We start from the raw sequence: 26,764 nt of genomic DNA, 5'->3' as shown, positions 1-26,764 counted from the left end.
TTAGGCCTTTCATTCTTGGGATTATTTGCATGATCCTCCTCTGGACCCACTCCAGGACCAGACATACTTCCTGAGGTATAGGGCCCAAAATTGCTCATAATACGCTAAATGTGATCTGACCAGAGCCTTATAAAGCCTCAGATGTACATCCCTGCTTTTATATTCTCTCGAGATGAATGACAACATTATACTTGCCTTCCTAACTACCAACTCAATCTACCTTAAGAGAAACCTGGACTAGAAATCCCAAGTCCCTTTGCACTACAGATTTCTGAATTTTCTCCCCATTTAGAAAATATTCCATGACCTCACACTTTCCCACATTGTATTTCATCTGCCACTTCTTTGCCCACTCTCCTAACCTGTCTAAATCTTTCTGCAGCCTCCTCGCCTCCTCAATACTACCTGCCCCTCCACCAATCATTGTATCATCTGCAAACTTGGCCTGAATGCCCTCAGTTCCTCCATTTAGATCATTAATGTACAAAGTGAAAAGCTGTGGTTCCAACAGTGACCCTTGTTGAGCACCACTAGTTACTGGCTTCCATCCTGAGAAGGGCCCTTTTATCCGCACTCTCTGCCTTCTGCCAAACAGCCTATACTCTATCCATGATAGTATCTTGCCTCTAACAGCATTTTTCTCAGCAGCCTCCTGTGCGGTACCTTATCAAAGGCCTTCTGGAAGTCAAGATAGATAACAAGCATTGGCTGTCCTTGGTCTAACTGCTTGTTACCTCCTCTAAGAATCCTAACCTCCCTCTTGAAGAAGACATGTTGAAGTTGCCCTATTTTACCATGCACTTCCAAGTATTCAGAAATATGAATGTTAGTTTATTGCACAGCTCTCACTTAAAGTTATTTAAAGTAAATACTTATAAAGTTATTAGCTGAAATATTGAAACAAAGGTTAAAAGTAGGCCAAAATCAATGGTACTTAAAGACATAAGTAAGCGTAAGCTCAGTCTCTAAAATTATTTCAGGTCTGGCTTGCTTGAAGATGTCTCTTTCTTAAGTGAAGGGGTTCACATCTAACCTGTCTATGTGTCTGTACCAGTCCACACCTCCTCCCCAGATCCTAGCCTCTGAGTTGACCATGGCAGGTGTGGTCTTGCACTCTCTCTCCCTGGAAGTCAGAATGTTGCTGACCAGGAAAACATCACCTCCACCACTTTCACTTGACCCCTTTCCCATCCATTCTTTACTGTAACTGCCCCCTTACATATAAATTTACCCTCTTTACAATCATTATTTCCCCAAACCCCTCCCAGCCTGTAGCCCCAATCCTTACACATAGGTTCTCCAGTGTCCTTGCTGCAGTTTATCCCCACAATCCACTCACCTTGTATTTCATGGTCAGAGGCTAGGGACTGACTGTGGTCCATCCCCATGAGCAACCTAACCAAGCAGCCTCGGATAAGGAGCGCCAATAGCCTTGGGTGATGCCTGCAAATCTCCATGACAGTATTAGCTAACTGAGTGTTAGCCGACCAGACTGACCACTGTGGAGCCAAATAGGTTGATCAAGGGCACCCTGACTGAACAACTGACCATGCCCAAAACCCTGCACAGAAATCAAAGGCTACCAGGGAACTGCCTGTGCCAGGAACCCCTGGCATTTGTTCAGATCTCTGGTGTTTCTCTTTTGTTAGATGTTTAATAGCCCTAACAGTCACTTAACTCTGATTTGGTAGCAAAACTCTAGAAATACGAATGAATGCTTCGATTGGTTGACTAATCTACTATTGTTGTTTCTGCAATTGATGATTCGCTGCTTTTTCATAAGATCAAATTGAAGACAGCCTAATGCAAGAAATCGGAGCTGACATAGCTTGATTCTTGAGCACAATGTCCAAAATCTGACACAGGAAATATAAAAGGAAATGCCACACTAACTTACCATTTCTTTAACATTAATGCAATCACTATCACTCTCAGTTTCCATCATCATCATTAGCGGTCCCTCGAAAATGAGGATTACTCTCTTCCACTCTCATAGTGAGTCTGTAGCCAGCTGTACAGACAAATGTGGCTTCTGCAGGATCTGTTACACTTGGGGCAGGTGGTGGTTATGGGAAGGGGTGAGTGGAGCGTTGGTGCGGCAGCATGTTCCTTAAGCTGTTTTTGCTTGGCTTCCAGTTTTTCTTGACAGCAAGTCTTGAGGTGCTTGATGCCTTCGCGGATGGTCCCCCTTCACTTTGGACGGTCTTGGGCTAGTGATTTCCAGGTGTCTGTGGGAATACTGCACTTCGCCAGTGAGGCCGTGAGGGTATTACTGAGTTTCCTCTATCCACCTGGGGCTCACCTGCCATTTTAGAGCTGGGAGTAGAACACCTGCTTGGGGAGTCTCGTATCAGTCATGCAGACGACATGCTCAGCCCAGTGTAGCCAATCAAGGGTGGCCCGTGTCTTGATGCTGGGGATTTGGCCTGGTCTCAGTATCTACACTTACCACTTGCAGTCATCTTTATCAGCTAAATAGCCAAGCAGTACCATAGAAGTCAATTATATCAGAACCTACCAAACATATTTAGCAGCATACCAACTCTTTCAGGAAACATCAAGTTTTCATGCAACTACAATCAGCAACTCAACTCTACCATCCCCATGGTATCTATTGATATTATAGGAGGCAGTTGTTAAGTGAAAACTTCAGGGATTTTGTATCAAGCCTTTTTTAAAAATATGTTGGTTACATTAAATTTCTGGTTTTACTGCCCAATGTGTAGCAGCCAAATCGTGTTAACACCAACACATAAGCCGTGGGGACTGCACTAATTAAGCTCCTGTTGTGCTACTCAATGGTGGTCAAGTAATATGTTATTTTATAAGGTCACATCAGCACAATATATCACTCTAATACTGTAAGACAGAGATGTTGCTTTAAAACAAGAAATTAATATAAAGTTAAGACTACATCAACTTGTGTGAAAATTTGACTTTATTATTGAGGAGAATCGGGCACACAGCTTTACACACTGCTGGATCAATTAGGAGCTGGCAAACAATAAGCCTTTTCTTACATAAGAATGCTTATGCTTCCTGAGACTTACCTGCTTTTTTTTTAAATGAGTATCCCACTATATTGGAATTTTCTGCTGTTGTCAGTTATGCAGAAAGCAGCTATGTTGCAAAGAGTCTGGCTATAACTTCACAGTACCACAGAGCAGCTTTGGAGCTACCCAACTGCGGAAGACTAAACAATGTGCTGGATTGTAAATGTTTCTTAAGTTATTACACCAGGTTAGTCTAGGTGGGTGAGGGGGCCATTTCATAGGTTTCCATTACACAATGAAAACTGACTTTTTTGAAAGGAAATGGCACATAAATAACAATATGTCTATAATTTCCTTCTGTTTGATTTATTTAATGAATTAAAAAGGATTTTTTCTCCCAGCTCGACATTATTTTAGATGATTTCTCCAAGCAAACACATTTTGTGCAATAAGGAGACAAAATAGCTTTCGTAAAATAAGCGCTTGCACTTCAGCAGTGTAATCTACTCCTGAAAATATAAAGGCCTGAGGCAGAAGATTTCAGGGGGCCTGGAAGGGAAGTCAGTGGCGAGTCCACGGACTGGAAATAAGTGCAATGCATGGAGGCCATCTCCCCCAACCCCCACTGAAAAAGGAGACCCCTTTCTTCTTGCCTTTGTTCATACAGCAACAACCGCGCCCCCCAACCCCCACCCTCTGCCACAGCTAAAACATAACAGTCGTGGCATGTAATATCCAGCCCCTGATTCTAACCACAAAATATGTAAACTCCATTTCCTAGCATTCTTACCTCTGCTCTGTATTATAAAGTGCAAAGACATATTTGCTGGACATGAAAGTTTTCTCCACATCTCGAATTTTCAGATTGTCCAATGGTAGCATATACTTCTTCTCTTTCTCCTGTAGATAAAATAAGAAATAAGCTGCTTAATTTAAAATAAGGGCTGATTGTTTAAAAAGAAATCCATCTACAAAGACGCATAGTTTAACAGTCACTATTTCCCATTGGTTTCTCTGGAAACTTATGAATGAGGATAACCTTTTATTCAAAAATAGTTTTGCAACCTTGCTTGCTTTTCTACTATTGACCACACCTTATGCAATGCTTTATTGCAATGCACCTAATACTCAGACAGAGTTTTCACTAAACTTGTGGAGTTTGCTTTCATTTTGTATGAAAGAAACTGGTCTTAGCCTCCTCATTCATTATCCACCATGTAGCATTGCAGCTAAAGTACACTGCTTGCTAACGTGCCTATTCTCGCCATTTTTGTGCTGAATTAATGCTTTCTGTTTGCTCTTAAGGTCATTGTTCGTTATAGATACTGTGCAGCCTGTTCTACCTTTATTTAAAAGCAATCTGAAATTAGAGAAAGCATGTGGCCAATACTCATAATAAAACAGTATCTATTTCAGCAGCCCATTTATTTAATTTTTTGTTTGAGCAGCGTATTCATCACTGCCAGTGTTAACCAACTCAAGCCTTTAAATTGCACTAAGCAGACTGGAAATTTAAAATGTAATGCACAATTTAAAAACATAAATTTGCACTTCATTACTTCATAATTAGTATTATATCCCAAATTAGTATATTTTAAAAGTTGTGGAGAATTCAGCATTATATATTTAGGAACAATTCAGTGCCGCAATATATAATTTTATGTCTGTCATTATTGTTATTTGTGAGTATACAACTGTTAATATCTTTCTCAATTTAAACTGAGTCTGCATCCATAGACAACATGCCTCCATTAGGCTGAACCTTTCTGTTAATGTCAATAGTTGTCGTGATCACGAGACCACGTGTCATATCAATGCCAGGAAAAAGAGCGGGGAAGCAGAACAGAACTTCACCACATTAAAGGCAACTTTTTATTCAACACTTTCAGGTAATATTTTAACAGAGTACAATTGTTAGGATTTTGACTTTAAGCTTAAAGTCTAAAAGAAAGACTTGAAATGTAGGCGTTTCCGAAAGTTATGACTCATGAATGGAAAGGATGCACTGTGGCATTTCAGCAACGCTGCCTTGACAGACAATCTCTACCACACAGAAAAAACAAAGGCAGCAGGCACATGGAAACATCACCCTCTGCAAGATCCTCTCCAATTCACACACCCTTCAGACTTGGAAATACAATGTTCCTTCAGTTTCCAAAATCATAGAACTCCTTTATTAACAGTTACTTCACATACAAATCTTTCTAACTTGCATTTATGCCACTGGCTTATTATAACCTTAAGATATATCAAAGAAATTTACAACAAGAAGTTAGGCTTTGAAGAGAGGAACAAAGAGAGGAGGAGGAAGATTTGATGTACCACCAAGAAAATGAAAAGATCTTTACATTGGAGAAAGGAAAAGCAGACTGAGTAAGGAAATAATAGGTGTAGGGTTGGTTTTAAGATGTAGCCATAAAGAGGACAGGGTAATGGGTAGCAGATCACAGGGGGATTTTGAATTGTACAGTCTAGACTATGAATTGGCTTGATTAGACAGTACTTAGCGGGTAGAAAATAGAAAGTTGGGATAATGGTATGCATCCAAATTGGCAAGATCTGACCGGTCGTGCTCTAATCATTTATATTGGAGCCTCAGCTTTTCAATATATTCATAGATAATTTGTATTCTTCTTAACACATATCACAAAGATCATGGGAGTGAAAATGGGTCACAGATTGGCCATCATCTGACTGGATGGTAGAACATACTGAAGGACTAAACAAGGTACTCCTAGTACTACCTTCCTAAACACACGCAATGTAGAAGGCCCTCAGCTTCACAGATCAGATATGACAGCCAAAACTATATTTACAGAAAAGAAGCAGCTACAGATCAGTTCCTTTTGTGATTGAAGGACTACATATGTTCAATGACATGCCACTTCAGTGGGAGTCCAGAATCAATTACATTGCTGTGGGTGTGGAGTGGTATGTAGGCCAGACCAAACAAAGATGGCCTATTTCCTTTCCTAAAGAATATTAGTGACCCAGATGGATTTTTAATGACAATTACCAGTGGTCACATGATCACCATTAGGCTAGGCTTCTATTCTGTATACTTATTAAATTCAAATTTTGCCCTCTGCCATAGTGGGATTCGAACCCATGTCCCCATTAGTATGGGGCTCTGGATTACTAGTCCACTGACATTACTATTATGCCTGAGTCTCTCCTTTACATTGTAGCATCCTGTCAATCAGGAATAGGAAGGAAGGGAGAAATGCAGGAAAATTACAATTACCAACAAAATAGTACTGAGTATATTGCTGGAACTGCGAGTTGACAAGTCTACAAAGTGTGGATGGATTTTTAAAAAAGAAGCTAGTGAGAAAACTGATGCAATGATTTTAGTTTCCCAGAACCTTAAGATTGGAAAATAGTGAATGTAACTCTTTTATTCAAAAAGGGAGGCAGAAAGCACAAAACTACAGGTGATTTAGCTTAACATCTGTCAATGTTAGAAGCTATTGTTAAAGATGTAATAACAAGGTACTTGGTAAGTTCAAGGTAATCAGACAGAACAGCTCTGAGCAAAGGAGCAAAAACATTAACTCTGATTTCTCTTCACAGATGCTGCTGAACTTTTCCAGCAACTTCTGTTTTGTTTCAGAGACAACATGGTTTTGTCAAAGGCAAATCATGTTTAACTAATTTAATGGAGTTCTTTGAAGTGCTTGTGCTGTAGATAAAGGGGAGCCAGTGGACGTGATGTACATAAACTTCCAGAAGGCATTTGATAAGGTGCCACATGTAAGGTTTCTGCAGAAAATAAAAACTCATGGTGTAGGGAGTAACATATCAGCATGGACAGGAGATTGGCTGACTAACAGAAACCACACAGTAGGAATAAATGTTTTTTTTACGCTTGCAAGATGTCACAAGTGATGGGCCTTAAGGATTGATGCTAAAGCCTCAACATTTTACAATTTATATAAATAAATGGATAAAGGGACCAAAGGTACAGTAACTAAATTTGCAGATGACAGAAAAATATGTTGTAACATGGGTTGTGAAGAAGACAGAAGGGGGATATAGATAGGTTAGGTGAGTGGGCAAAGATCTGGCAAACAGAATAAAATGTGGGAAAGTGAAACTGTCCATTTTGGCAGAAAAAAAAAGTATGCTATTTTAAGGATGAGAGTTTTTCCTCTCATGGATCTCCAGGACTCGTTTCCCCTCGCATTGCTCTGGGATACACTATTCCTTGTATCTCTGAGACACGCTGCTCCTTGTTCCGCTCTGGGGGGACACTTCTCTGAAAGCTGCTCCAGGACTGCTAAAATGAGAGAAAAAAACCAAAAGAAAGGAAAAGAACAGGTGAAGCTCTCTACTCTGCCACTATCGTGCCAAAACTGCATCTGGTGCTAAGCGTGGTTTAGTTGGACCAAAGGGTCTGTTTCCATGCCAAATGACTCTACTGTTGTCAGTACTGGTCATCGTACTTACAAAAGAATATTAATGCATTGGAAGCAGTTCAGAGAAGGTTTACTAGATTAATATCTAGAACAAGCGGATTGGCCTATGAGGAAAGGCTAGACAGGCTAGGCCTGTGTCCTTTGGAGGGTAGAACAGTCAGAGGTGACTAAATTGAAACCCAAGATCCCGAATGGACTTGACTGGGTGGATTGTGAAAGGATGTTTTTTCTTTTGGGAAAATCTATAGAACCAGGGGTCATAGTTTAAAAATAAGACAGAGACCAGGTTTTTTTTTCCTTTAATTGGGTTGAGAGTCTTTGGAATTCCCTTCCACAAAATGCAATGGATGCAGAATCTTAAAATATTTTTAAGGCAGAGGTAGATAGATTTTTAATTACCAAGTGGATGAAAGATTATCAGATGTATGCAGGAATGCAGAGTTGAGGTTTAAATCAGATCATCTATGATCTTATTGAATGACAGAGTAGGCTCAAAGACCTATTTTTGACCCTTGTTTATAAGTTTAAGAACTTCAGGTCATTCCAATCACTTTACAACCAATTAAGAACATTTTGAGGTATGGTCATTGCTGTATTGTAGGAAATACAACAATCAATTTCGGCACTACAAGGTTCCACAAACAGAGATGGAATAATAACCAGATAAATATGTTACAATGATGTAGATTAATGGATAATTGCTGGCCAGCACACTGCTCTTCCTTGCTCTGCTTCAATTTACGTCCACGTGAAAGGAGATGTGTCTTGCTTTAACACCTCATTAGAAAGATGCAGCACTCCCCTAAATGCAATGAGGCATCAGGCAAAAAACTGTTTTCAGGTCTGGAGCTGGACTTGAATTTACAGCCTGCAATGAAATTACAAGTGTGACTTTTGACTGAATGAGATACATCCTCCTGTTCAAGGATGCAAAGAATCAAAAATGAATTTGGCTTTGACAAGAAACAATGTTTACACAATGGCTTGGACACATTTCAACAAAAAAGGCCAAATATCTTTCACAGTCCTGGGTTTATATGTATACACAACAGGATCAGGGTACATGGACATGGACTGCAGAGGCATGGGAATATCATGATCTCATCAGCTCTCTTCTAAGTCACGTGCCATTCTGACTTAGACACCGATTACCAATGTTTCATCATCACTGGGTCAAAACAGTGGAACTACTTCACTAAAAGCACTGAGAGTATAATTACCATAGGAACTGATGCAATTCGAGAAAGCAGCCCACCAACAGCGACTCAGTCCCATCAAGGGACATGCACAAAATGACTGCCTTGCAAGGCCATATTCCATGAATAAATAACAAAACTATCCAAAGAGAACAGAAGATGAATGCGCCAAGAGTGACTTTGTTGCAGAAAGGGTATGGATAACTGAGGCACCCAGGCTAATTCAAAAGCAATAACAATGAAGGAATTCATTCGATCTCATCATCCCTGCCAAACTGACAGACAGAAAACCAGCATTTATAGTAGTGACAGTATTTACTTGTGTTCTTCATGATGAGTAGGCGTTGACTGGATTAAATCATATGGGATTCAAAGAAAGCTGTTCTGGAGAATCATGCAAAGTCTTAATTCCACAACTGGTGAAAGTTCAAATCAATTCTATTGTGGTCAGTTGGGAATTCTATGACTATAAACAGTTTATGGTCAAACTATGGCATTATAACTTCTGTTTATTGCATCCTTCCTCTTAAAAGATTTTCAATATATATGATGGTATCAGATTGCATGTTCCAAACTGCAATAGTGACTTAAAGAGATGTGCCATGTTTAGGCTGGTGTTCTTGTCATTGAGCAAGTGGCAGAAAAATGAATAAATAATTCATTGTGCATTACTCCTGCATAATTTATCACAACTGGCTCAGTAGAAACAATGGCACAAGAGCTGTTTCCACTTTCTCAGACAGGAACTGCAACGTGATATGCCAGAAGGGTGAAACAAGGAACCAGAATAATTTGAAAAGACTTTTTTTCTAATTTCAACAATATTATGATAGCCATTGACGAGATCCTTCCAAAAAAATCCTTGAACTTACAGAAGAAGTTCTGCTCATATTCCTAGAATTGTAGCATCAGTTTGTAGGCTGCACCAAGCTCTGTTGGCAGTTCTATTACCGCCTCCTCACTGCCCCGCCACGGACGAGTCAGAAACAAGGCAATGTTGAAGCAAACTATATAAATATCTGAATATCAAATCAGGGTGCAACACATTGTTTATTCAATAATCAAGTTTAATTAAACTAGCTTGTCTCTTGCACTATATCACGAAACGATTAATTCACACACCATAGTCAACAAGCTGACTACACCATATATTTATGTGGTTAAGTGAATGGATATATATAGTAGTCTCTCCTGGTGAGGCTGGCAGGATATCAAAAGTTTTTCTCGGTAGGTTTTCCAAGACGTTCGCCAGTTACAGGACAGGATGGCCTGGTTTAAGAAAGGTCTGTTATTGAATTCATTTTGTTTTGTAATTGTATCCTTTAGTTAATAGAAAGTTTCAATGAAGTGAGAATGTATGCAGGCCAGCACACCCTCACTTAACTATCAGGTGGTGATGCCCTTGCATCATCAGTTCCACCCAAGTTAATTTTCGAGGTGACTTGATGCCACAGGAATGATGGCTAGCTTTCCCACAAGCAGGAAAACATTTATCTTCATTGTCAATTATTTGCATCAGAACACTGTGGCTAGCCCTAAAATCTGTGTATTGTTTTGATGTTGATTGCATTAACATTACGGGGAACCTCATCCGACAACTTGATAAACAGATGTCAATTTTAAACCCACAGGTTATGTAGAGGAGGTTTAAACATCTTAAAAGAGTCAACCTGATTCTCAACCATCTAATTCCAGCCTTAATGGAGACCCTTGTACCTGTTCCACCATTTGAGAAGTTCAGAGCTAATCTAGTTACTCCACATTCCTGCTTATCCCCGATGAACTTTCAAAACTTTGTTTATCAAGAATCCATTGACCTCTGCTATATTATGAATTCACCAACCTGTGGTTGAGGAAGCAGGTAGTTTAGTCACACAAATATTTTAAGGGGACTATGTACCCTCCACTTTAATTTTTAGCTTTAATGCCTGCAGGGAATGTTCCTGGATCTTGGGAAAGTTGCAGCTGAAGAGAGGCATTTGGACTGGCCTTAACAGTACTGCTTGTGGACTGACGTTATCAAGTTTAAATCCACACGTATCGGAGCCTATGATCCCAACTGACAAGCCAGCTCCAAACCTGAATGCCTGACTCCCTTTCTCTTGTTGGACTTTTTCTTTACTCCACTTTCCAGCTGCCTTTGTACCCAAGAGTGTCAATGTTTCTGAATGGAGCAAGTAATCTTGCAAGAAGAATATAAATGTTGTTACATTTCTTGGACCTATGGGAAAGGAATTTACATCTCGCTTTTTCAGTTACAACTCCTCCCTGCATAAACCAAACCCCGAAGTTAATTTCAGGCCCACAGAACGAAGGGGAGATGAAACGAGAAATATGCTGAACTCCTTCATGTGGTGTCATGCAGCAAATCCATACTCCAGAGAAATTAGTTAAAAGCACTTTTCCATCAGAAGCTGCAAGAAAAGCCAAAAAAAAGCAGCACTGACATTGTTGGGCACCATTGGTGGCGAAAACATGCCACTACTTCAGGTCAACATCAATAACTTCAGTGTGGCTAGTGAAATGAAGATGTCTATCTAAAAAAAGCCTTTTCGACATTTGTTAGTGCAGACGCTTTTCCGAAGGATGAACAAACAATGATAGTCTACTTCAAACTAATGATGACGAGGCATGAAAATATAAGGTTTTCCAGTCCGAGCATACATGTGCCAAAATTCAGAAACCCAATTATTCTTAATTACTCCTCACTGACATGAAGCTGACTGTCTATAATACCATGGCAAATCTATCAAATTCATCTAATATCCTCCTGCATTCCCAACTGCAAAGATTCATCATGGACTAGAGCTTCTAATATGGCTATACATATACATACAGTCATAGAGTCATAGAGATGTACAGCATGGAAACAGACCCTTCGGTCCAACCCGTCCATGCCGACCAGATATCCCAACCCAATCTAGTCCCACCTGCCAGCACTCGGCCCATATCCCTCCAAACCCTTCCTATTCATATACACATCCAAATGCCTCTTAAATGTTGTAATTGTACCAGCCTCCACCACTTCCTCTGGCAGCTCATTCCATATACGTACCACCCTCTGTGTGAAAATGTTGCTCCTTAGGTCTCTTTTATATCTTTCCACTCTCACCCTAAACCTAAGCCCTCTAGTTCTGGACTCCCCGACCCCAGGGAAAAGACTTTGCCTATTTATCCTATCCATGCCCCTCATAATTTTGTAAACCTCTATAAGGTCACCCCTCAGCCTCCGACGCTCCAGGGGAAACAGGCCCAGCCTGTTCAGCCTCTCCTATAGCTCAAATCCTCCAACCCTGGCAACATCCTTATAAATCCTTTCTGAATCCTTTCAAGTTTCACAACAGCCTTCTGATAGGAAGGTGACCAGAATTGCATGCAATATTCCAAAAGTGACTTAACTAACGTCCTGTACAGCTGGAACATGACCTTCCAATTCCTATTCTCAATACTTTGACTAATAAAGGAAAGCATACTAAGCGCCTTCTTCACAATCCTATCTATCTGCGACTCCACTTTCAAGGAGCTATGAATCTGCACTCCAAGGTCTCTTTGTTCAGCAACACTCCCTAGGACCTTACCATTAAGTGTACAAGTCCTGCTAAGGTTTGCTTTCCCAAAATGCAGCACCTCGCATTTATCTGAATTAAATTCCATCTGCCACTTCTCAGCCCATTGGCCCATCTGGTCAAGATCCTGTTGTAATCTGAGGTAACCATCTTCGCTGTCCACTACACCTCCAATTTTGGCGTCATCTGCAAACTTACTAACTGTACCTCTTATGCTCGCATCGAAATCATTTATGTAAATGACAAAAAGTAGAGGACTCAGCACCGATCCTTGTGGCACTCCACTGGTCACAGGCTTCCGTTTGAAAAACAACCCTCCACCATCACCCTCTGTCTTCTACCTTTGAGCCAGTTCTGTATCCAAATGGCTAGTTCTCCCTGTATTCCGTGAGATCTAACCTTGCTAATCAGTTTCCCATGGGGAACCTTATCGAACGCCTTACTGAAGTCCATATAGATCACATCTACCGTTCTGCCCTCATCAATCCTCTCAAACCTGCTAAGGTGAAATAACTTACAAGTTTGCAGTAACAAATTATCAATGCCATAGAATGACCCTTCATTGTAACCTCAACCATTGCAGCGAAATATCGACCAGTTCACATGAAGATTGCAATACAAATTATGCAGTTTAAAATCTCAAGTATGCCTCGAGTCAGGAGATATTTTGTTTTTTTTCATAAATCTCCAGACAAATTAAATGGACAACATAGCAAACAGTGCTTTCTGAAAAATAAGCATTAACCACATGAAAAACGTTTTAAAGAAAACTCCACTGAATTACAAAACTGTTATGTCGCAGAAGAAAGCCATTCAGCCCATTATGCCCGCACCGGCTCTTCAAATGAGCATCATTATCAAGTGCCAATCTCCTGCTTTTTTTCCCATAGCCCCTGTACTCTAATCTATTCAAACAATCATCCAATGCCCTCTTGAATGTCTCAATTGAACTTGCTTCCATGCTGTGCACTCTAAACCCTAACTAATTGCTGTGTGAAGAGAGTTTTCTCCCCTCACATCACCCTTGCTTGTTTTGCACATCAGTTTAAATCTATGCCCTCTTGTTCTTGCTCGTTTTACAAGCAGGAACATCTTCTCATATCTACGCGGTCCATCCCACTCATGATTTTGAAAAGCTCTATCAAATCTCCTCTCAGCCTTCTTCTCTCCAAGGAGAACAGTCATAGAGATGTACAGCATGGAAACAGACCCTTCAGTCCAACTCGTCCATGCTGACCAGATGTCCAAAATTAATCTAGTCCCGTTTGCCAGCACTTGGCTCATATCCCTTCCTATTCATATACCCATCCAGATGCCTTTCAAATGTTGTAATTGTACCTGCCTCCATCCCTAACATGGAAACAGGTGGTTTAATTTACCTTTGATATACTTAAAATACAAGTGTAAAATGTGGTATTATTTTATTGATCCATGTGTTTCTGGCCACTTTTATTTAAAAATCTTGAAAGGCATACTGAACAATCTACCCATAGGAATAGCACTGACATATTGTATTGACGACATGTGGAACTTCTTACAGTTTCGTAAGGTTTGTGCAAAAACTAACAGATGTAATCATGCAGAATTCCAAACCAGCAATTTTGAACAAGTAGCTTAAACAGGTCCCGAGGAACACAAAAGTGCATTATTCCACAGAAATAAACATGCCTGTGGATGTTCACTAATCTTGATTATGGCAAAACAAGCCAGTTTATAATGTTGACATCAGAATTTGAATCATATTGCATTAAAAAGTGCACTTCCGTGCTCCGACCAAAAGAGACTGGATTGTTTCTGTACTCTGAGTTGATGTTGATTAGCTTGGTATCCCTTCAAGGGAGTTTACAAGGCTCCTTACTTATGATGTAATGATGACTGGCAGTCGAAATGTGCTGTACTCTTAGAAAATTAGAAGCACCTGTTTGTAAAACAACAAAGGGAATTACAGAAGCATAGCTTTTCTTCAATTTGACAGAGACCAATGAATGGAAGAGTCTCACTCTCATGCAGTGTTCATACATAATGGCTGCAAATTTGACAGTATGTGCTACTGATGCTCATGGTATAGAAGCCCTGAAGGCAAAATAGCATCAACCACGCAGGTGCCACCCACATTGTGTCTCATACCAAGAAGGGCACAAATGTAAGCAACCTGTGCATGCATGCATGAACATTTCAAAACGTGGACCCCACAATTGTGGCGAACTCCCGTGTTAATCACTCATGTGCCTACCCAGTACTATGGGGAACCTCACATTAGCGTTATTGAAAGGGTCAGGCATCCAACTCATAGGTGAAGTGCTCTTGGCTCACTTCTGCTGTGATAAAATTAGTTGAAAGACACTGACTCCTTTTTAGCAATATGTTGGTGAGCTTATAAATCCATTTAAGGAGACAGGAGGAATTGGTAACCCAAATCTGCAGACATGGGGGTTGCAGATGAACACACGTCTGGATCTGCAATGTGACCAACAAATGCAGGAGAAGCAGAGAGGGTAAGCACGGGCGGCACGGTGGTACAGTGGTTAGCACTGCTGCCTCGCAGCGTCAGAGACCCGGGTTCAATTCCCGCCTCAGGCGACTGACTGTGTGGAGTTTGCACGTTCTCCCCGTGTCTGCGTGGGTTTCCTCCGGGTGCTCCGGTTTCCTCCCACAGTCCAAAGATGTGCAGGTCAGGTGAATTGGCCATGCTAAATTGCCCGTAGTGTTAGGTAAGGGGTAAATGTAGGGGTATGGGTGGGTTGCGCTTCGGCGGGTCGGTGTGGACTTGTTGGGCCGAAGGGCCTGTTTCCACACTGTAAGTAATCTAATCTAATCTAATCTAATCTAAAGATGAACAGGGCTCTCCGCAGAAGGCTCTACTCACTAAGAAACTCAAGAGCACTTCTTATACCTGTGTCTCTTTGTGGTGCAGTGCTATAGGCACCATCAAGACAATGGTCACAGGATTGTATCACCTCCTGCCACACAACCTGGAGCCTCACATCAAGGCGATAATACCAGTCGTCATACTAGTTTGCACCAGTGGTACCAACGTTTGGGTGTCCAGATCATTCTAATGCATCAGGAGGCAAAGTCAATAAATCTTAAAATGCATCTGGAAGATAATGGCTGTCACCCCCAGAAATAAATAAAAGCATAGTGTTATAATGGCAGATCAGAACCCTAAAATACTATGGGCATTTTTAGCACTTAATTCCAAAATAGATTTTAAAAAAACAGTCTGTTACAGAGACAAAAATGACTGTGGATATACATTTACTACCTGGCTGGCAAACTTTCGATGTGGGACCTATGGAATGCAACACCTAAAGTCATCAACTACATTTCAGACAGACGAGGCTGTGATCTCTCGTGAATACAAAGATAACAAGGGGTCGACAGCAAGTCACCCAACATGCATTATGTCCCAAACTGCAGACAGTTTAAAAAGTCAACTTAACACGGGTTAAAAAGCCAGTTTCAACTCCACTGAAGTGGGTTAGTTGGATTGAACATTCGTGTGTGTACAGCCTAGGTTTGAGCATTAACATTCCATAAAATGCACAGTCAAAGAATTACCCCCTAGTAACCCCTGCCTTGCAGTTATAGACCCTCCATCGTTCTGAGTGCTACAAGCTAGTTAGCATGAGTCAGAAACAAGGGAAACAGGACAACAAAAGGGCCCTCTCTCACCCTGAATGCTGGATTCTAGTCACAGTCAAAGGAAATCTGAGCTACAGAATTTCAAATAATCTACAAAACTAAGGAACATGAAACCCAATGTCCAATTACCAATGTCATTACTACCGGTAACTTCTACTGCAATGACTGCAAAGGTTCAACCATGCATTCTTCCTCAACAATTAAGAAACTGATCTGAATATCTTTTTTAAAAAACATTTATCCTGTGGAGACTCACCTGTTATTTCTAATCTGTATACATGTGTGTTGCAACTCTAAATATTCACTTATATAATAATTTTTTTAAAATCTCACCTTTGGTATTTGAAAAAAGTCTGGTTAACTTAGTTCTTCTTGAAAATAAGCTCATTGGGTCTGGAATAAAGGTAGCCACAAAGGAAAGTATAAGTTTTTAAAATTAACTTTTCTTTTTGCTCGCAACAGAGAGGGTGAGTGAGTAAAAATGGGTGCAAAGTTATCTTTCCTCATCCAAAAGTTTAACAATTTGGGATATCCTGTCTTCAACCATATAAATTGGGAACCTTGTCTGAGGTCTGATTGTAATAATACAATTTTATTGGAATAGTCAGATTCACAATGGTGTAGGGTGCACATGGCTCTGTGGACTCCTATGTCAATGAGGAGTAATATGGGAACTCCAAGGACTATCAATCTTTCAGTGTCAGTTTATTTGAACGCCTCCTTATAGAATCATATTGGGTGCAACGAGGTGCAGGAAGCCACTCAAATGGAGGAATGTAAAAAGGAACGCAGTACTGATAGTATACAATAAAATCATTAAATAGATACTGTTTTTGCAGCCTCGATTGGGATATCCAAAGGTTATGTTGCCTGCCCAGTGCCAGAGTTACAAACATCTCCTTGGGGTATAGACAAATTGAGCCAGGACTTTCTAATTTTGTTCTGTGCCAGGGCCCATCACCATAAATGGGAAAGCCACCAAATTCTTACACTTGTCAGGTACATAAATGGTTAGCCAATAATGCCCCCTCCTTCTCCTTCAGACGCCAAGGCTAGTGGGGGCACAGCGACACCAAAGTCCAGCACAGCAAGTGATTTTCCTCATGAGAGAGGGTTTGAATTGCAGGGTGGAGGTGATGGGGAGTCACAGGCAAGTACAAAGGAATGGTTTTCAGAGGCCACATTCCTATCTCTGTGTCACCAATTACCACCAGACTGGAACAGATAAGCCCCTACCCCAATTTTGCAGACAGCCCATTCCATTTTTCCAATCAGAAAGGTGAAGCTTAAGCCTTCCCACTTAGAACTTAGTTCCTGTCGTGTTGGATATCTCCCCAATGCCCTCACACCACTTTCTCTCCCTCTACTCAAAAGGAGAAGATTCTGCCCATTCTTCCATGGAAATGATCTACTTTTTTTTGTCATCCAAGTAGGAACCTATTATACTGGTGCAACTGGGACTTTGAGGAGTTTGGGTCCAAGTTAAAAAAAAGAACCTCAAAGATACTAAGCGCTGAATTGTTATTTGAGCCACACAGCAATTGCTGTAGGGCCAAGCAGATTAGATAACTGAACACACAACCTGACACCGCGTGGGCGGCACGGTGGCACAGTGGTTAGCACTGCTGCCTCACAGCGCCAGAGACCCGGGTTCAATTCCTGACTCAGGCGACTGACTGTGTGGAGTTTGCACATTCTCCCCGTGTCTGCGTGGGTTTCCTCCGGGTGCTCCGGTTTCCTCCCACAGTCCAAAGATGTGCAGGTCAGGTGAATTGGCCATGCTAAATTGCCCATAGTGTTAGGTTAAAGGGGTAAATGTAGGGGTATGGGTGGGTTGCGCTTCGGCGGGTCGGTGTGGACTTGTTGGGCCGAAGGGCCTGTTTCCACACTGTAAGTAATCTAATCTAATCTAATCTGACAAGTGGAGTGGAAAGATGAATTTTCAATTCACGGCATTTTGGTCCCTGTACTGAGAAAAGGAGGAGATGTCCTATTAGGATGGTCACCATTTTAAAATAGGCTAAGATCAATATCTAATTGACTCATATAACTATGGGGCTAAGAATTGAAGAATAGTAATTTGTTGGTGAATGAGGTTCATGCAAAGAACAGCAATAGAAATAAAACCTACAAAGTTCTTTATCTGAACATGCAATGCATTTATAAAATCAACTTATATAGATAAATTGTTGAGATCCAATGGTCATTAGAGGACTTGCAACATGGTGACTGAAATTGGAAAATAAATGTACTAGGGCACCTAATGTTTCCAGAACAGACAGAATGGGAAATAAGGAGCAATCGCCCTGATAATCAAAGATAATATAACAACTGTAGTAAGAAAGGATCTTGTCTCAGAAGATGAAGAGAAAAAGATTCAATATGGGTGGAGATCAGGAATAATGAAGATTCCAAAAAAACCCTAGCAGGAGTAGTTTATGGACCTTCTACTAGTAGCTGTACCACTGGACAAACAATAAAGCAAGAAATATTTGGGGATTATTGAATAATATTAATTAATAATAATGGTGATCTTAATCATCAGAGACACTGGGCAAATGAAATTGGCAAAATGGTCTGGAAGGGGTGTTCACAGAATGCTTTCATAAATGTTTCCCACAACCATAGAGTATGCTGCTTTAGGTCTTGAATTGAACAATAAATGATTTAATCACTAATCACATAGACCCAAACCTTCAGAGTAGTAGCAAAATTTATCAGATTGTTACTGTCCTCAAAAGGTTCCCTGACGTAGCATGGCTATACATTTCTTCATGGATCCTCCAATCCCACCTTTCAGGGCAGCATCCCTCAAGTGCCCAGATCGTCGACTCTCCTGCTCCTTGGATGCTGCCTGACTGGCTGTGTTTTTCTAGCATCACACTCTTCAACTCTGCTCTCCAGCATCTGCAGTCCTCATTTTCTCCTAGCACCCCTCAAGGAACTCCATTGGAGTTCTCCTCTCTCTCCTTGGCAGAAAATCAATTATTTTAGACATGCTTGTTCTTGCCCAATGAGGAATACACAGGAAACACCAGTTTCAATTTTATTGAAATTGGCAAGTGGCAAAGAACAATCTCATATCTGCCAGCCTGCATCTGAATGGTAGCATGCTGTGAAAGTCACGGTCGAAGAACTACCCTCTTTTCACCTCGTGTTACAGGTAAAGACATTTTCTAATTCCAAATGCTGCAGACCAGTTAAAAAGTAAAGAAAAGCAAGGACTCTCTCTCTCTCACCCTGAATGTTGGAATTCAATCATGGTCGAAAGATATCAGAACTACAGAATTTCAACCAATGCGCAAGCCGAAGTTCATGAAACTGACTGTTCACCAACCATCACCAGTAACATCCACTACAAAAGCTGCAATGTTCAACTCGTCACAATTCAGAGAATGATCACATATCTGTCTCTTTTTAACTTTTGCCTTTTTGAGACTAACTTCTTATTGGTAATCTTTATTGTTAATCTATACATATACATGTTGAGTAATTATTTTGTCTCATACTTAATAACTAATAAACTAATTATTTTGTTAATTCAAGTCTACCTGGTTAAATTGACTCTTCTTTAGTTCATAAGTTCACTTGACCCTGAGCAAAAGGTGTCTGTAACGTAAGGGCTCCTTTCTAAATCAACCTTGAGAATTTTCAGACCAACAAGATGGTGTTCAGGCATGGTTACAATCCCAAATACAAACAGCCCTGCAGAAATCTGCGTAGATTAATTCAGTAACACAAAACCATGGAATGCCAGGCCTAATATCCAATACTACTTCACTAGTTTGAACAGCACAAGTCATCAATGACTTACTCAACTTCAATGAAAGATTAATCACACCTAGAGCATTTCATCTTAATATTTTTCAAACATTCTTCTTTATATTCATTAAGCGCATTTGGGGATTTCAAATTACAATGGCACATTAATCTACCCAGTGGTCAGTGATCACTCACTCTATTGAAGAAATTGTTGCTCATAGTATCCTGCATTCTGTAAAAACCAAGATCAGAACAAACCTTTAATAACTTATTTTATAACAAGGCTGTGATTTATTTGAGTTCAAGGAAAAACAACTTCCTAATTGTTATTTTGATATTGTCATTCAAATTAGATGAAAGTTAAATATTTGCATAGCATCACAGCAAATACAGTAAGTGAATTCCTCAAAAGATTTTATTCCACAGATAGGATCTCAAACATTGTAGTATCATGCAACGGACCACAACTTCCAAATATAGTTTCAAAATGTTGCATGGCAAACCACCAGAAGTAAAACAGAAACAGAAAGAGCAAAGGGACAACCAGGCTTGACACCTCAATGACAGGTAGAGAGTACAAGAATTACCAGAGTTGAAAACTGGGAGAGAATATGGGGAAGAGAAAAACAGAGATAAGGTATAACTATTAAAAAAGATACACCACAACCATATTGTTGAGACAGACTACAATTTAAACAGAAACACTAATATCATTAAATCGAAAGCCAATAAAAAACTTGGACTTACTACTCGGAAGAAACAAGTTCTACAGCCACCCATAAGAGGGAGACATACTGACAGGTTGGAGAGTACAGGACATCCTCCTCAAAAGGAGATCAGAATCAAGTAAGGAAGACAGGTCAAAGCACCACAAACACTAACCCGGTGCAATGTGATATTTTGAATCTAAATATGATAGGAACAAATATTTGGCAGGAGATGTGCAGTGATGGAGATAACATCAAAAGAATCCCTGATGATAATGTCAGAATCACATGAGAAGGTAGAGAGCACTGTCAAGGAGCAGAAACTCCACCCTCGCATGCAAAGAATGTAAATAAAGATCTAGCAGTAAATAAAGAGGTCTTGTACCAAAATACCATGGACACGAGCATACTTTTGGGAATCTAAACAGTGCCCAACACAGAATGTACAATAAAACAGGAAATGTCACAGAACAAGGGCATTCAACTCATCAGGCCTATACTTACCTTTCATACAGAATCCTTCCCCATCTTATTGTAGTTTTCCCTGCTTCAAATACTTATCCAAATCTCTTTTGAAAGCTACTATTGAAGCTTCCTCCACCACACATTCTAAATTCTAACTACTTACTGTGTGATAAGTTTTTATCTACCAGAAAAAGAGATAAAAGAGATATCGTCGTTCACACATAAAGGACAAATAAAAATGCCAACTCTCAAACAATCTCAACAATTTACATTACAGGATGGGAATGTTGTTGGGTTAGCAAAATGACACTGACTGACTGGAACTATAAGCTCATCATGCTCCTAGTCAATGAAAATGAAATTCTCAAGGTTTGAACATATTTCCTTTGTTTGAAAATATATGGTCCCTAAAAATGTCACTTTCAGTGCACAGCAATGACCCATGCTATGAGCTCAAATAGTTATCCTAATCGGGTCATTACTGTAACTATTAGCACACTTGGCACTGTGATGATACCTAATTGCAGAATCATATCTTATAATATGTTTTGATTTTATTATCTCAATCTAGTTGAGTGCGATCTGTACCCTGCCTATCATGAATCACCAGAGGAACATTTTGTCTGATTTGATCAGTTCATCATTGGGATAGAAGATAATGCAATGTACAACTTTCCTCAATTGTGCACTGGCAGAATTTTTTTTGGACTGATGACAACTTCCCATTAGTAAAAACCACCAGGTGTACTTTTTCATATGTTACCTGTAGCTCTTTTGCTAGTCACTTTAAATCTCTGCTCTTTATCAACCTCTCAGCTCATGGAAACAGATTCTCTATTTAATCAGAGATTTTATGAGATAATTTTAGATTTTCAGTGGAATAACTGATTTAGTTTCATTAGATAAGATTTTAGAAGTTTTTTGCATCAATGTAAATTATTCTTGAGTTCATTTTATTAAATACAACCCAGTTATTTTGTCACTAATGTTGATTTTTTAAAATCTATTTGAATCAAATTTGAAGTGAATGTGGCAAGATTCATACTTCCATTTGGCTTCACAATTCATGTTTATTAGAATCCCCACAGTGTGGAAACAGGCTCTTCAGCCCAACAAGTCCACACTGACCCTCCGAAGAGTAAACCACCCAGACCCATTCCCCCACCTTATTAACCTATATTTATTTGACAAGGAAATAAATTCAAGAACTACTTTGAACATTAAACACTCAACAAATTGTCTATGGGATGCAATCAGAAAAAGTGGGCTAAATGTTAAATTTGTTAATAACTTTAACAAGCCTCAAAACAATGGGTTGCAGCCATTACCAGCAAAAAAAAAGTGCTTAAAAATAACCTACTGCATTAGTAACAGCCATAAAATCCTAAAATGGATTTTAGGCAATCAACCAAAATAAACAAAAGATGGACTAGCATGTTACAGAGAATGATTGTGCTTAATATTTTAAGATCAAATCATTCCAGCTCCTAGTCAAATCATTTTGTATCACAAAAATAAAAGAACTGATGAAAAGCAAGACATTATTAGATACTTAAATATATGAGATGAATTAAATGCATCATACATTATCTACTAAGAAAAATGTGGCCTCATTTATATGGTTATTATTCCATCATTGACTTCATGATTTAAATGATTAATAGTATGTGCACATTTAGGGTAAAGAAGGGGAGTTTCTGTTGAGAGAACAATTCACACAAAATCAGCAAAAATCTTTTGCACGGGTTCAAAACAAAATAAAATTGGAAAACAGACTTATCCATAAATCTGGTGAAGCCTCAAAATCAAAGTAATTACAATATGAGCTTTCACTTAATTCCACCAAGTTTTGACCCTTTGAGAAGGCATGTAAGACCTTTTTCCACAAGTGTAAGGACACGAATAAGGTCCTTCTAAAAACAAATTCAGTCACTAAATGATTCTGGACAGAATTTTGAAAACCATTTAGAAATGCATATTTCTCTTGTATAATCCATTGTCAGCTATATTAATAAAACTGCACTAGGTACCACTCAAGTATATCCAGAAATATGCTGATTCGTTACATGAGTTGAAGGGAAACTTGAGCAAACCCAAACTATTCTGAAAACAGTCACAAACTGAAGTGCATTTGTACCTGATTTGCTGATTGAGCCTGAAGCAAATATTCTACTCAAAAGTAAATTCTATACAAGAGATCTCATTTTTCAGTTAGAATCCATCCTTTATCTCCATCAGGGCTCTACCGCTAACAACATTCACATGATGAATGGAGGTTAAAATGATGCAGGTAAATAAATGCGAACAACTTCAAAAGTTAAAAAGTTGATTGAAAAGTGAAAGTAACATCCCTTTCTAATGAATAATGAACTCCTCAATAGTAAATCTAGCTCCTTATTGAATCATGCAAGCCTGAAAGATCTTGGGCTCAATTTCTGGAGCGCTCTCAAAGCCAACCTTTCAAATCCATTACATTTTTGCATATTATCTTGACACATTGTTAAGTGTGTCACAATACAATCAAACCCCATGGAAAGCAGTGTTTGGAAATCAAACACAGGGCTGAAACCAGAGGAAGACTATAGTCAATACCACGATTGATTTCCCAACAAACATTTAAAGAATGCAGAATGTCATATACCTTAGACTAAGATACATACAACTGCACAATCATTTCCCTTGGTTGGGAAAATGAGATGTTACAGGAAGTCAACATCAAATCATTTTGTCTTCTGAGTTTAAGAGTCAGAATTTTGTCAAAGTGTAAATTATCTTTAAGTTTAAAACACTCTATCCCTGCTGGCTTTAACAATGACACAAGAGTGTCATTTTGCTTGAGCGTGTATACAAATTATGGTTGAATAAGTGCACATAAAATATATAAATTCATCAAAGATCATATTGGGCATCTGTGAACTACAGTTTCTAGTCTTAGGTTTGTCAACAAATTCAGAAATGGCAGATCTTTCACATTGCCAAAACTGCTTTGCTGCAATGCAAACTGTATGTTGCAACTAATGTTTCAGAGAACTCACATAGATGATGGGGAAGGAAATGGAGGGAGTATTCTTCCTAATTTGAGAAGGAGGGATTTTATTTGGCTTTCTTTGCTTTTTCTTTTTTCTGGCCAGATGATGCAGAATCTATAAATATTAATATGTGATATCAGCACTGAATGCTCACCAAATCTGCCAATTGCAAAAATATAAAATTCAATTAAATTTTCTACAAAGAAAAATTAATATACTTATGATAGTCCCATGGGTGGCACTGATTATTATATGTGAATTTCACCTTGTGCCCTATGTCTGAATCAAATTCAAGCTGAAGGTGAAAGTTTCTTTCCAGCTGTCGTTAGGGTACTCGGAGGGGATAAGGCACTGTCTAGTACTGGGTGAGCTGCATAAGTACCCATAATACAAAACTACACATGTGTACATCTTCACCACGCCTGAAGAATTGATATAATTGAAAATCAAAACATCCTATCTCTTTGCAGGTGAAGCAAACAAATTATGGTGAAATTAAACCAGTCTATATTGTTCTCATTATATTTGGATCAGGAGTGTATATATGGAAAAAAATTGCATAGACATGTAATGCGCAATCTACATAACATCAACCAGCACCTATGAATGGTTTCTTGTAACTATTAGATTCTAATCGGGGAGAATCAGTACAATGTTAAAGTAGGACTTCAGTGCTAAAATGTAAAGGATTCAACAATTTACATTTCTAGGTTACTCCTCTGAAAGAAGAGATGATGTATTAAATTGAAAACTAAAGCTCAGCAAGAATGTGTAATGTGTGACTTCATTTCACTTCAACATCTGTTGCATGTAACTCATTTCTAGCTCTACGCACAAGAGCTGGTGAGTTGTTGAAAGCATTTTACTGTTGAACAAAATTTCAAACTGAACAAATTCACATATACTATTGTAAGATACATTTCTATGAATGCATTAGCTTTTGATTTAAAGCAGTGTTTTCACTCTCTCTTCACAATAGTGTATTTTGTTACTGAAGCATATCAATAAAAGTCCAGTGCTGACTTTGGCAGACAAACGTACAGAGCAAGAATGTCTTACTTGAAGCAGCAGGGAAATATACACAGGCTGATTCTATAATTCCATATTCAACCTAGTCTAAACAGTGTTCAATTGCATTGTAACTTTAAGATGTTTCAAAGCTGCGCTGTCTAAATGAATACAACACAGCTTACTATCATGTTTTTGTACTAGATGCATTTAAGCATACAAATTATTCAAATAATTTTTCAGAAGACAGTTGTAGTTGAAAGAACTAGGTTCTTTAGAGATCAGCTAACAATTCAGCAAGCTTGCCAGCCAAAATAGCTTACAGGAAATAGGAAGGCCACATGTGGAACTAATTACTCATGTGTAGGCCATGACAAAGAACATTTCTCCAGACTTTTCATGAGCTTCACTTTCAGGAAGTAGCTATAATTACTGTTCAAGTCTAGGGCATGATTCTTAATACTGACAGTTCTAGTATTCGAGAGGAGCCTCTACCCTTTTCTGTACTGAACAGGAACTGGGATAAAACTGTTGCAAATTAGAAACAAATGCTCCCTTCGCAATAAGCCTCAAGTATTTACTAACGTAAACACAGATCAGTTTTCCTGCCAGTTCTATATATTTTAGTGAACTGTTCAAAACTACTGCACTGAAATGGTTCATCTTGATTTTTACAGCTTTTCCATACAAGGGGCCCACTTCCTGCCTAGCTAAGAAAACTGGCCGAAAGATGAAATGACTGTTTAGCATTACACTAAAACATCTGGTACCATTTTATATACAGACCCATGTCTGAGAGCAGGCAATTCTAGCGGTTTCTCCAGCGGCACAGTGCATACCCAATCTCCCTGGGGTGACATCATCCCATATATGGGATGCTAAGCCCAACCCACCCATTTTTTTCCTTGTCCTAAATTCATTGCCAGATCTCTGTCTCCTGCAAATGTGCCACGTCAAGGCTGGAAATCACAGTCCTTTTAGAGACTTCAGTGTGTGCAGACAACTGTGGATGGTGAACTTGGTGTGCAGGTATAATTTCTTTGATGGCAGAAGACAAGAAAAAGTCAAAAGGTCCTGCTCCGTCGCCCCAGTGTTCAGACTACCTGTTCAGGACAATATTGTTGTACAGTAGTCTGCACATTGGTTAGACTGGGTATGGAAAAGCAACAGCAGTAAATTTCCACACTTTTCATGGAAGACAGATGAACAGTGCTACAGTAAGAGCAAGTATTTTTCTTTCCTTCACCTTTTCTTTCTGGGGAAAAAACATCCAGCAAAGATGAAGAACTTTTCCAACAGGACGCTTTCACCGCAAAGATTAGCAGCGGGAGACATGCCTAGGCCTAATGTTGGACAACACCTGGTCCATGACCTGCCGAACTTCACTGACCTGATCTTACCACCACAAGTGGAGATATGCACCATATCAAAAGAAGAGAATCAATGCTAGGTACTCTACTGTAAATAACACAAAGGTCCTCTGTGAAATGAAAGCAGCTTACATTACTTTCTGTAAGCATTTATCTCAAAAATACAACTTTGTCAGTACAAAGATATAAATTAATGCTTATTTTATGGGGCTATGAGTATAAAAAGAGATATTGCTTTAAAGCATTCAACAGTTAGATTTTGTGCTTACAAACTTACTGCAACTTTTTCAAATACTGATTTAGCCATGCAGTTTGAGAAACAGCCTTCAAAGACTTAATGACTTGTTTTTCGATGGGGTTCCACAGGTTACAGATTATTCTGAGGTGAGTACTAAAATCTTAGGAAACCGAGCAATAGCTCAGAAAACCTTTGTGACATTTTAAGCTGTGCATGTAAACTTCTAGATTTAAACTCAATGTTAATTTTTTCAAGTTTGCATATTTCTCAAGAAATTACGCTTAGTAAACTTCTAGCTGCACATACAAAACAAAATAATAAATCAAATTTAGCAAGTCACTGGGAGGAGGGAGCCTCATGATTGATT

General features: G+C 39.3%; 1 protein-coding gene and 1 long non-coding RNA gene across 4 annotated transcripts in view; one reads left to right on the top strand and one right to left on the bottom strand.

Moving 5' to 3' along the window:
- Window positions 1–26,764, bottom strand: part of LOC122554598 (dynamin-3-like) — a 215,331-nt gene that overhangs the window by 60,670 nt on the left and 127,897 nt on the right. For both annotated transcript variants that reach the window (XM_043699882.2, XM_043699891.2), the window contains exon 16: window positions 3,784–3,893. In XM_043699882.2, coding sequence (XP_043555817.1) covers window positions 3,784–3,893 — 110 coding nt within the window. The remainder of the gene's footprint in view (window positions 1–3,783; window positions 3,894–26,764) is intronic.
- LOC122554599 (uncharacterized) overlaps window positions 1–26,764 on the top strand; it is a 70,235-nt gene that overhangs the window by 32,572 nt on the left and 10,899 nt on the right. The window contains exon 3 of one of the 2 annotated variants that reach the window (XR_015758197.1): window positions 18,560–19,160. The exons of the other annotated variant lie outside the window; for it this stretch is intronic. This is a non-coding gene — a long non-coding RNA (uncharacterized LOC122554599). Of the gene's footprint in view, window positions 1–18,559; window positions 19,161–26,764 lie in introns of those variants that run through there. 2 annotated transcript variants of the gene reach the window in all.

The sequence above is a fragment of the Chiloscyllium plagiosum genome, unplaced genomic scaffold (genome assembly GCF_037043375.1).
Source record: "Chiloscyllium plagiosum isolate Xiang-an unplaced genomic scaffold, Cpla_swu_hap1 HiC_scaffold_9, whole genome shotgun sequence".
In the NCBI taxonomy this organism is placed as follows: domain Eukaryota; kingdom Metazoa; phylum Chordata; class Chondrichthyes; order Orectolobiformes; family Hemiscylliidae; genus Chiloscyllium; species Chiloscyllium plagiosum.
This window is presented reverse-complemented; position numbering and strand designations above follow the sequence as displayed.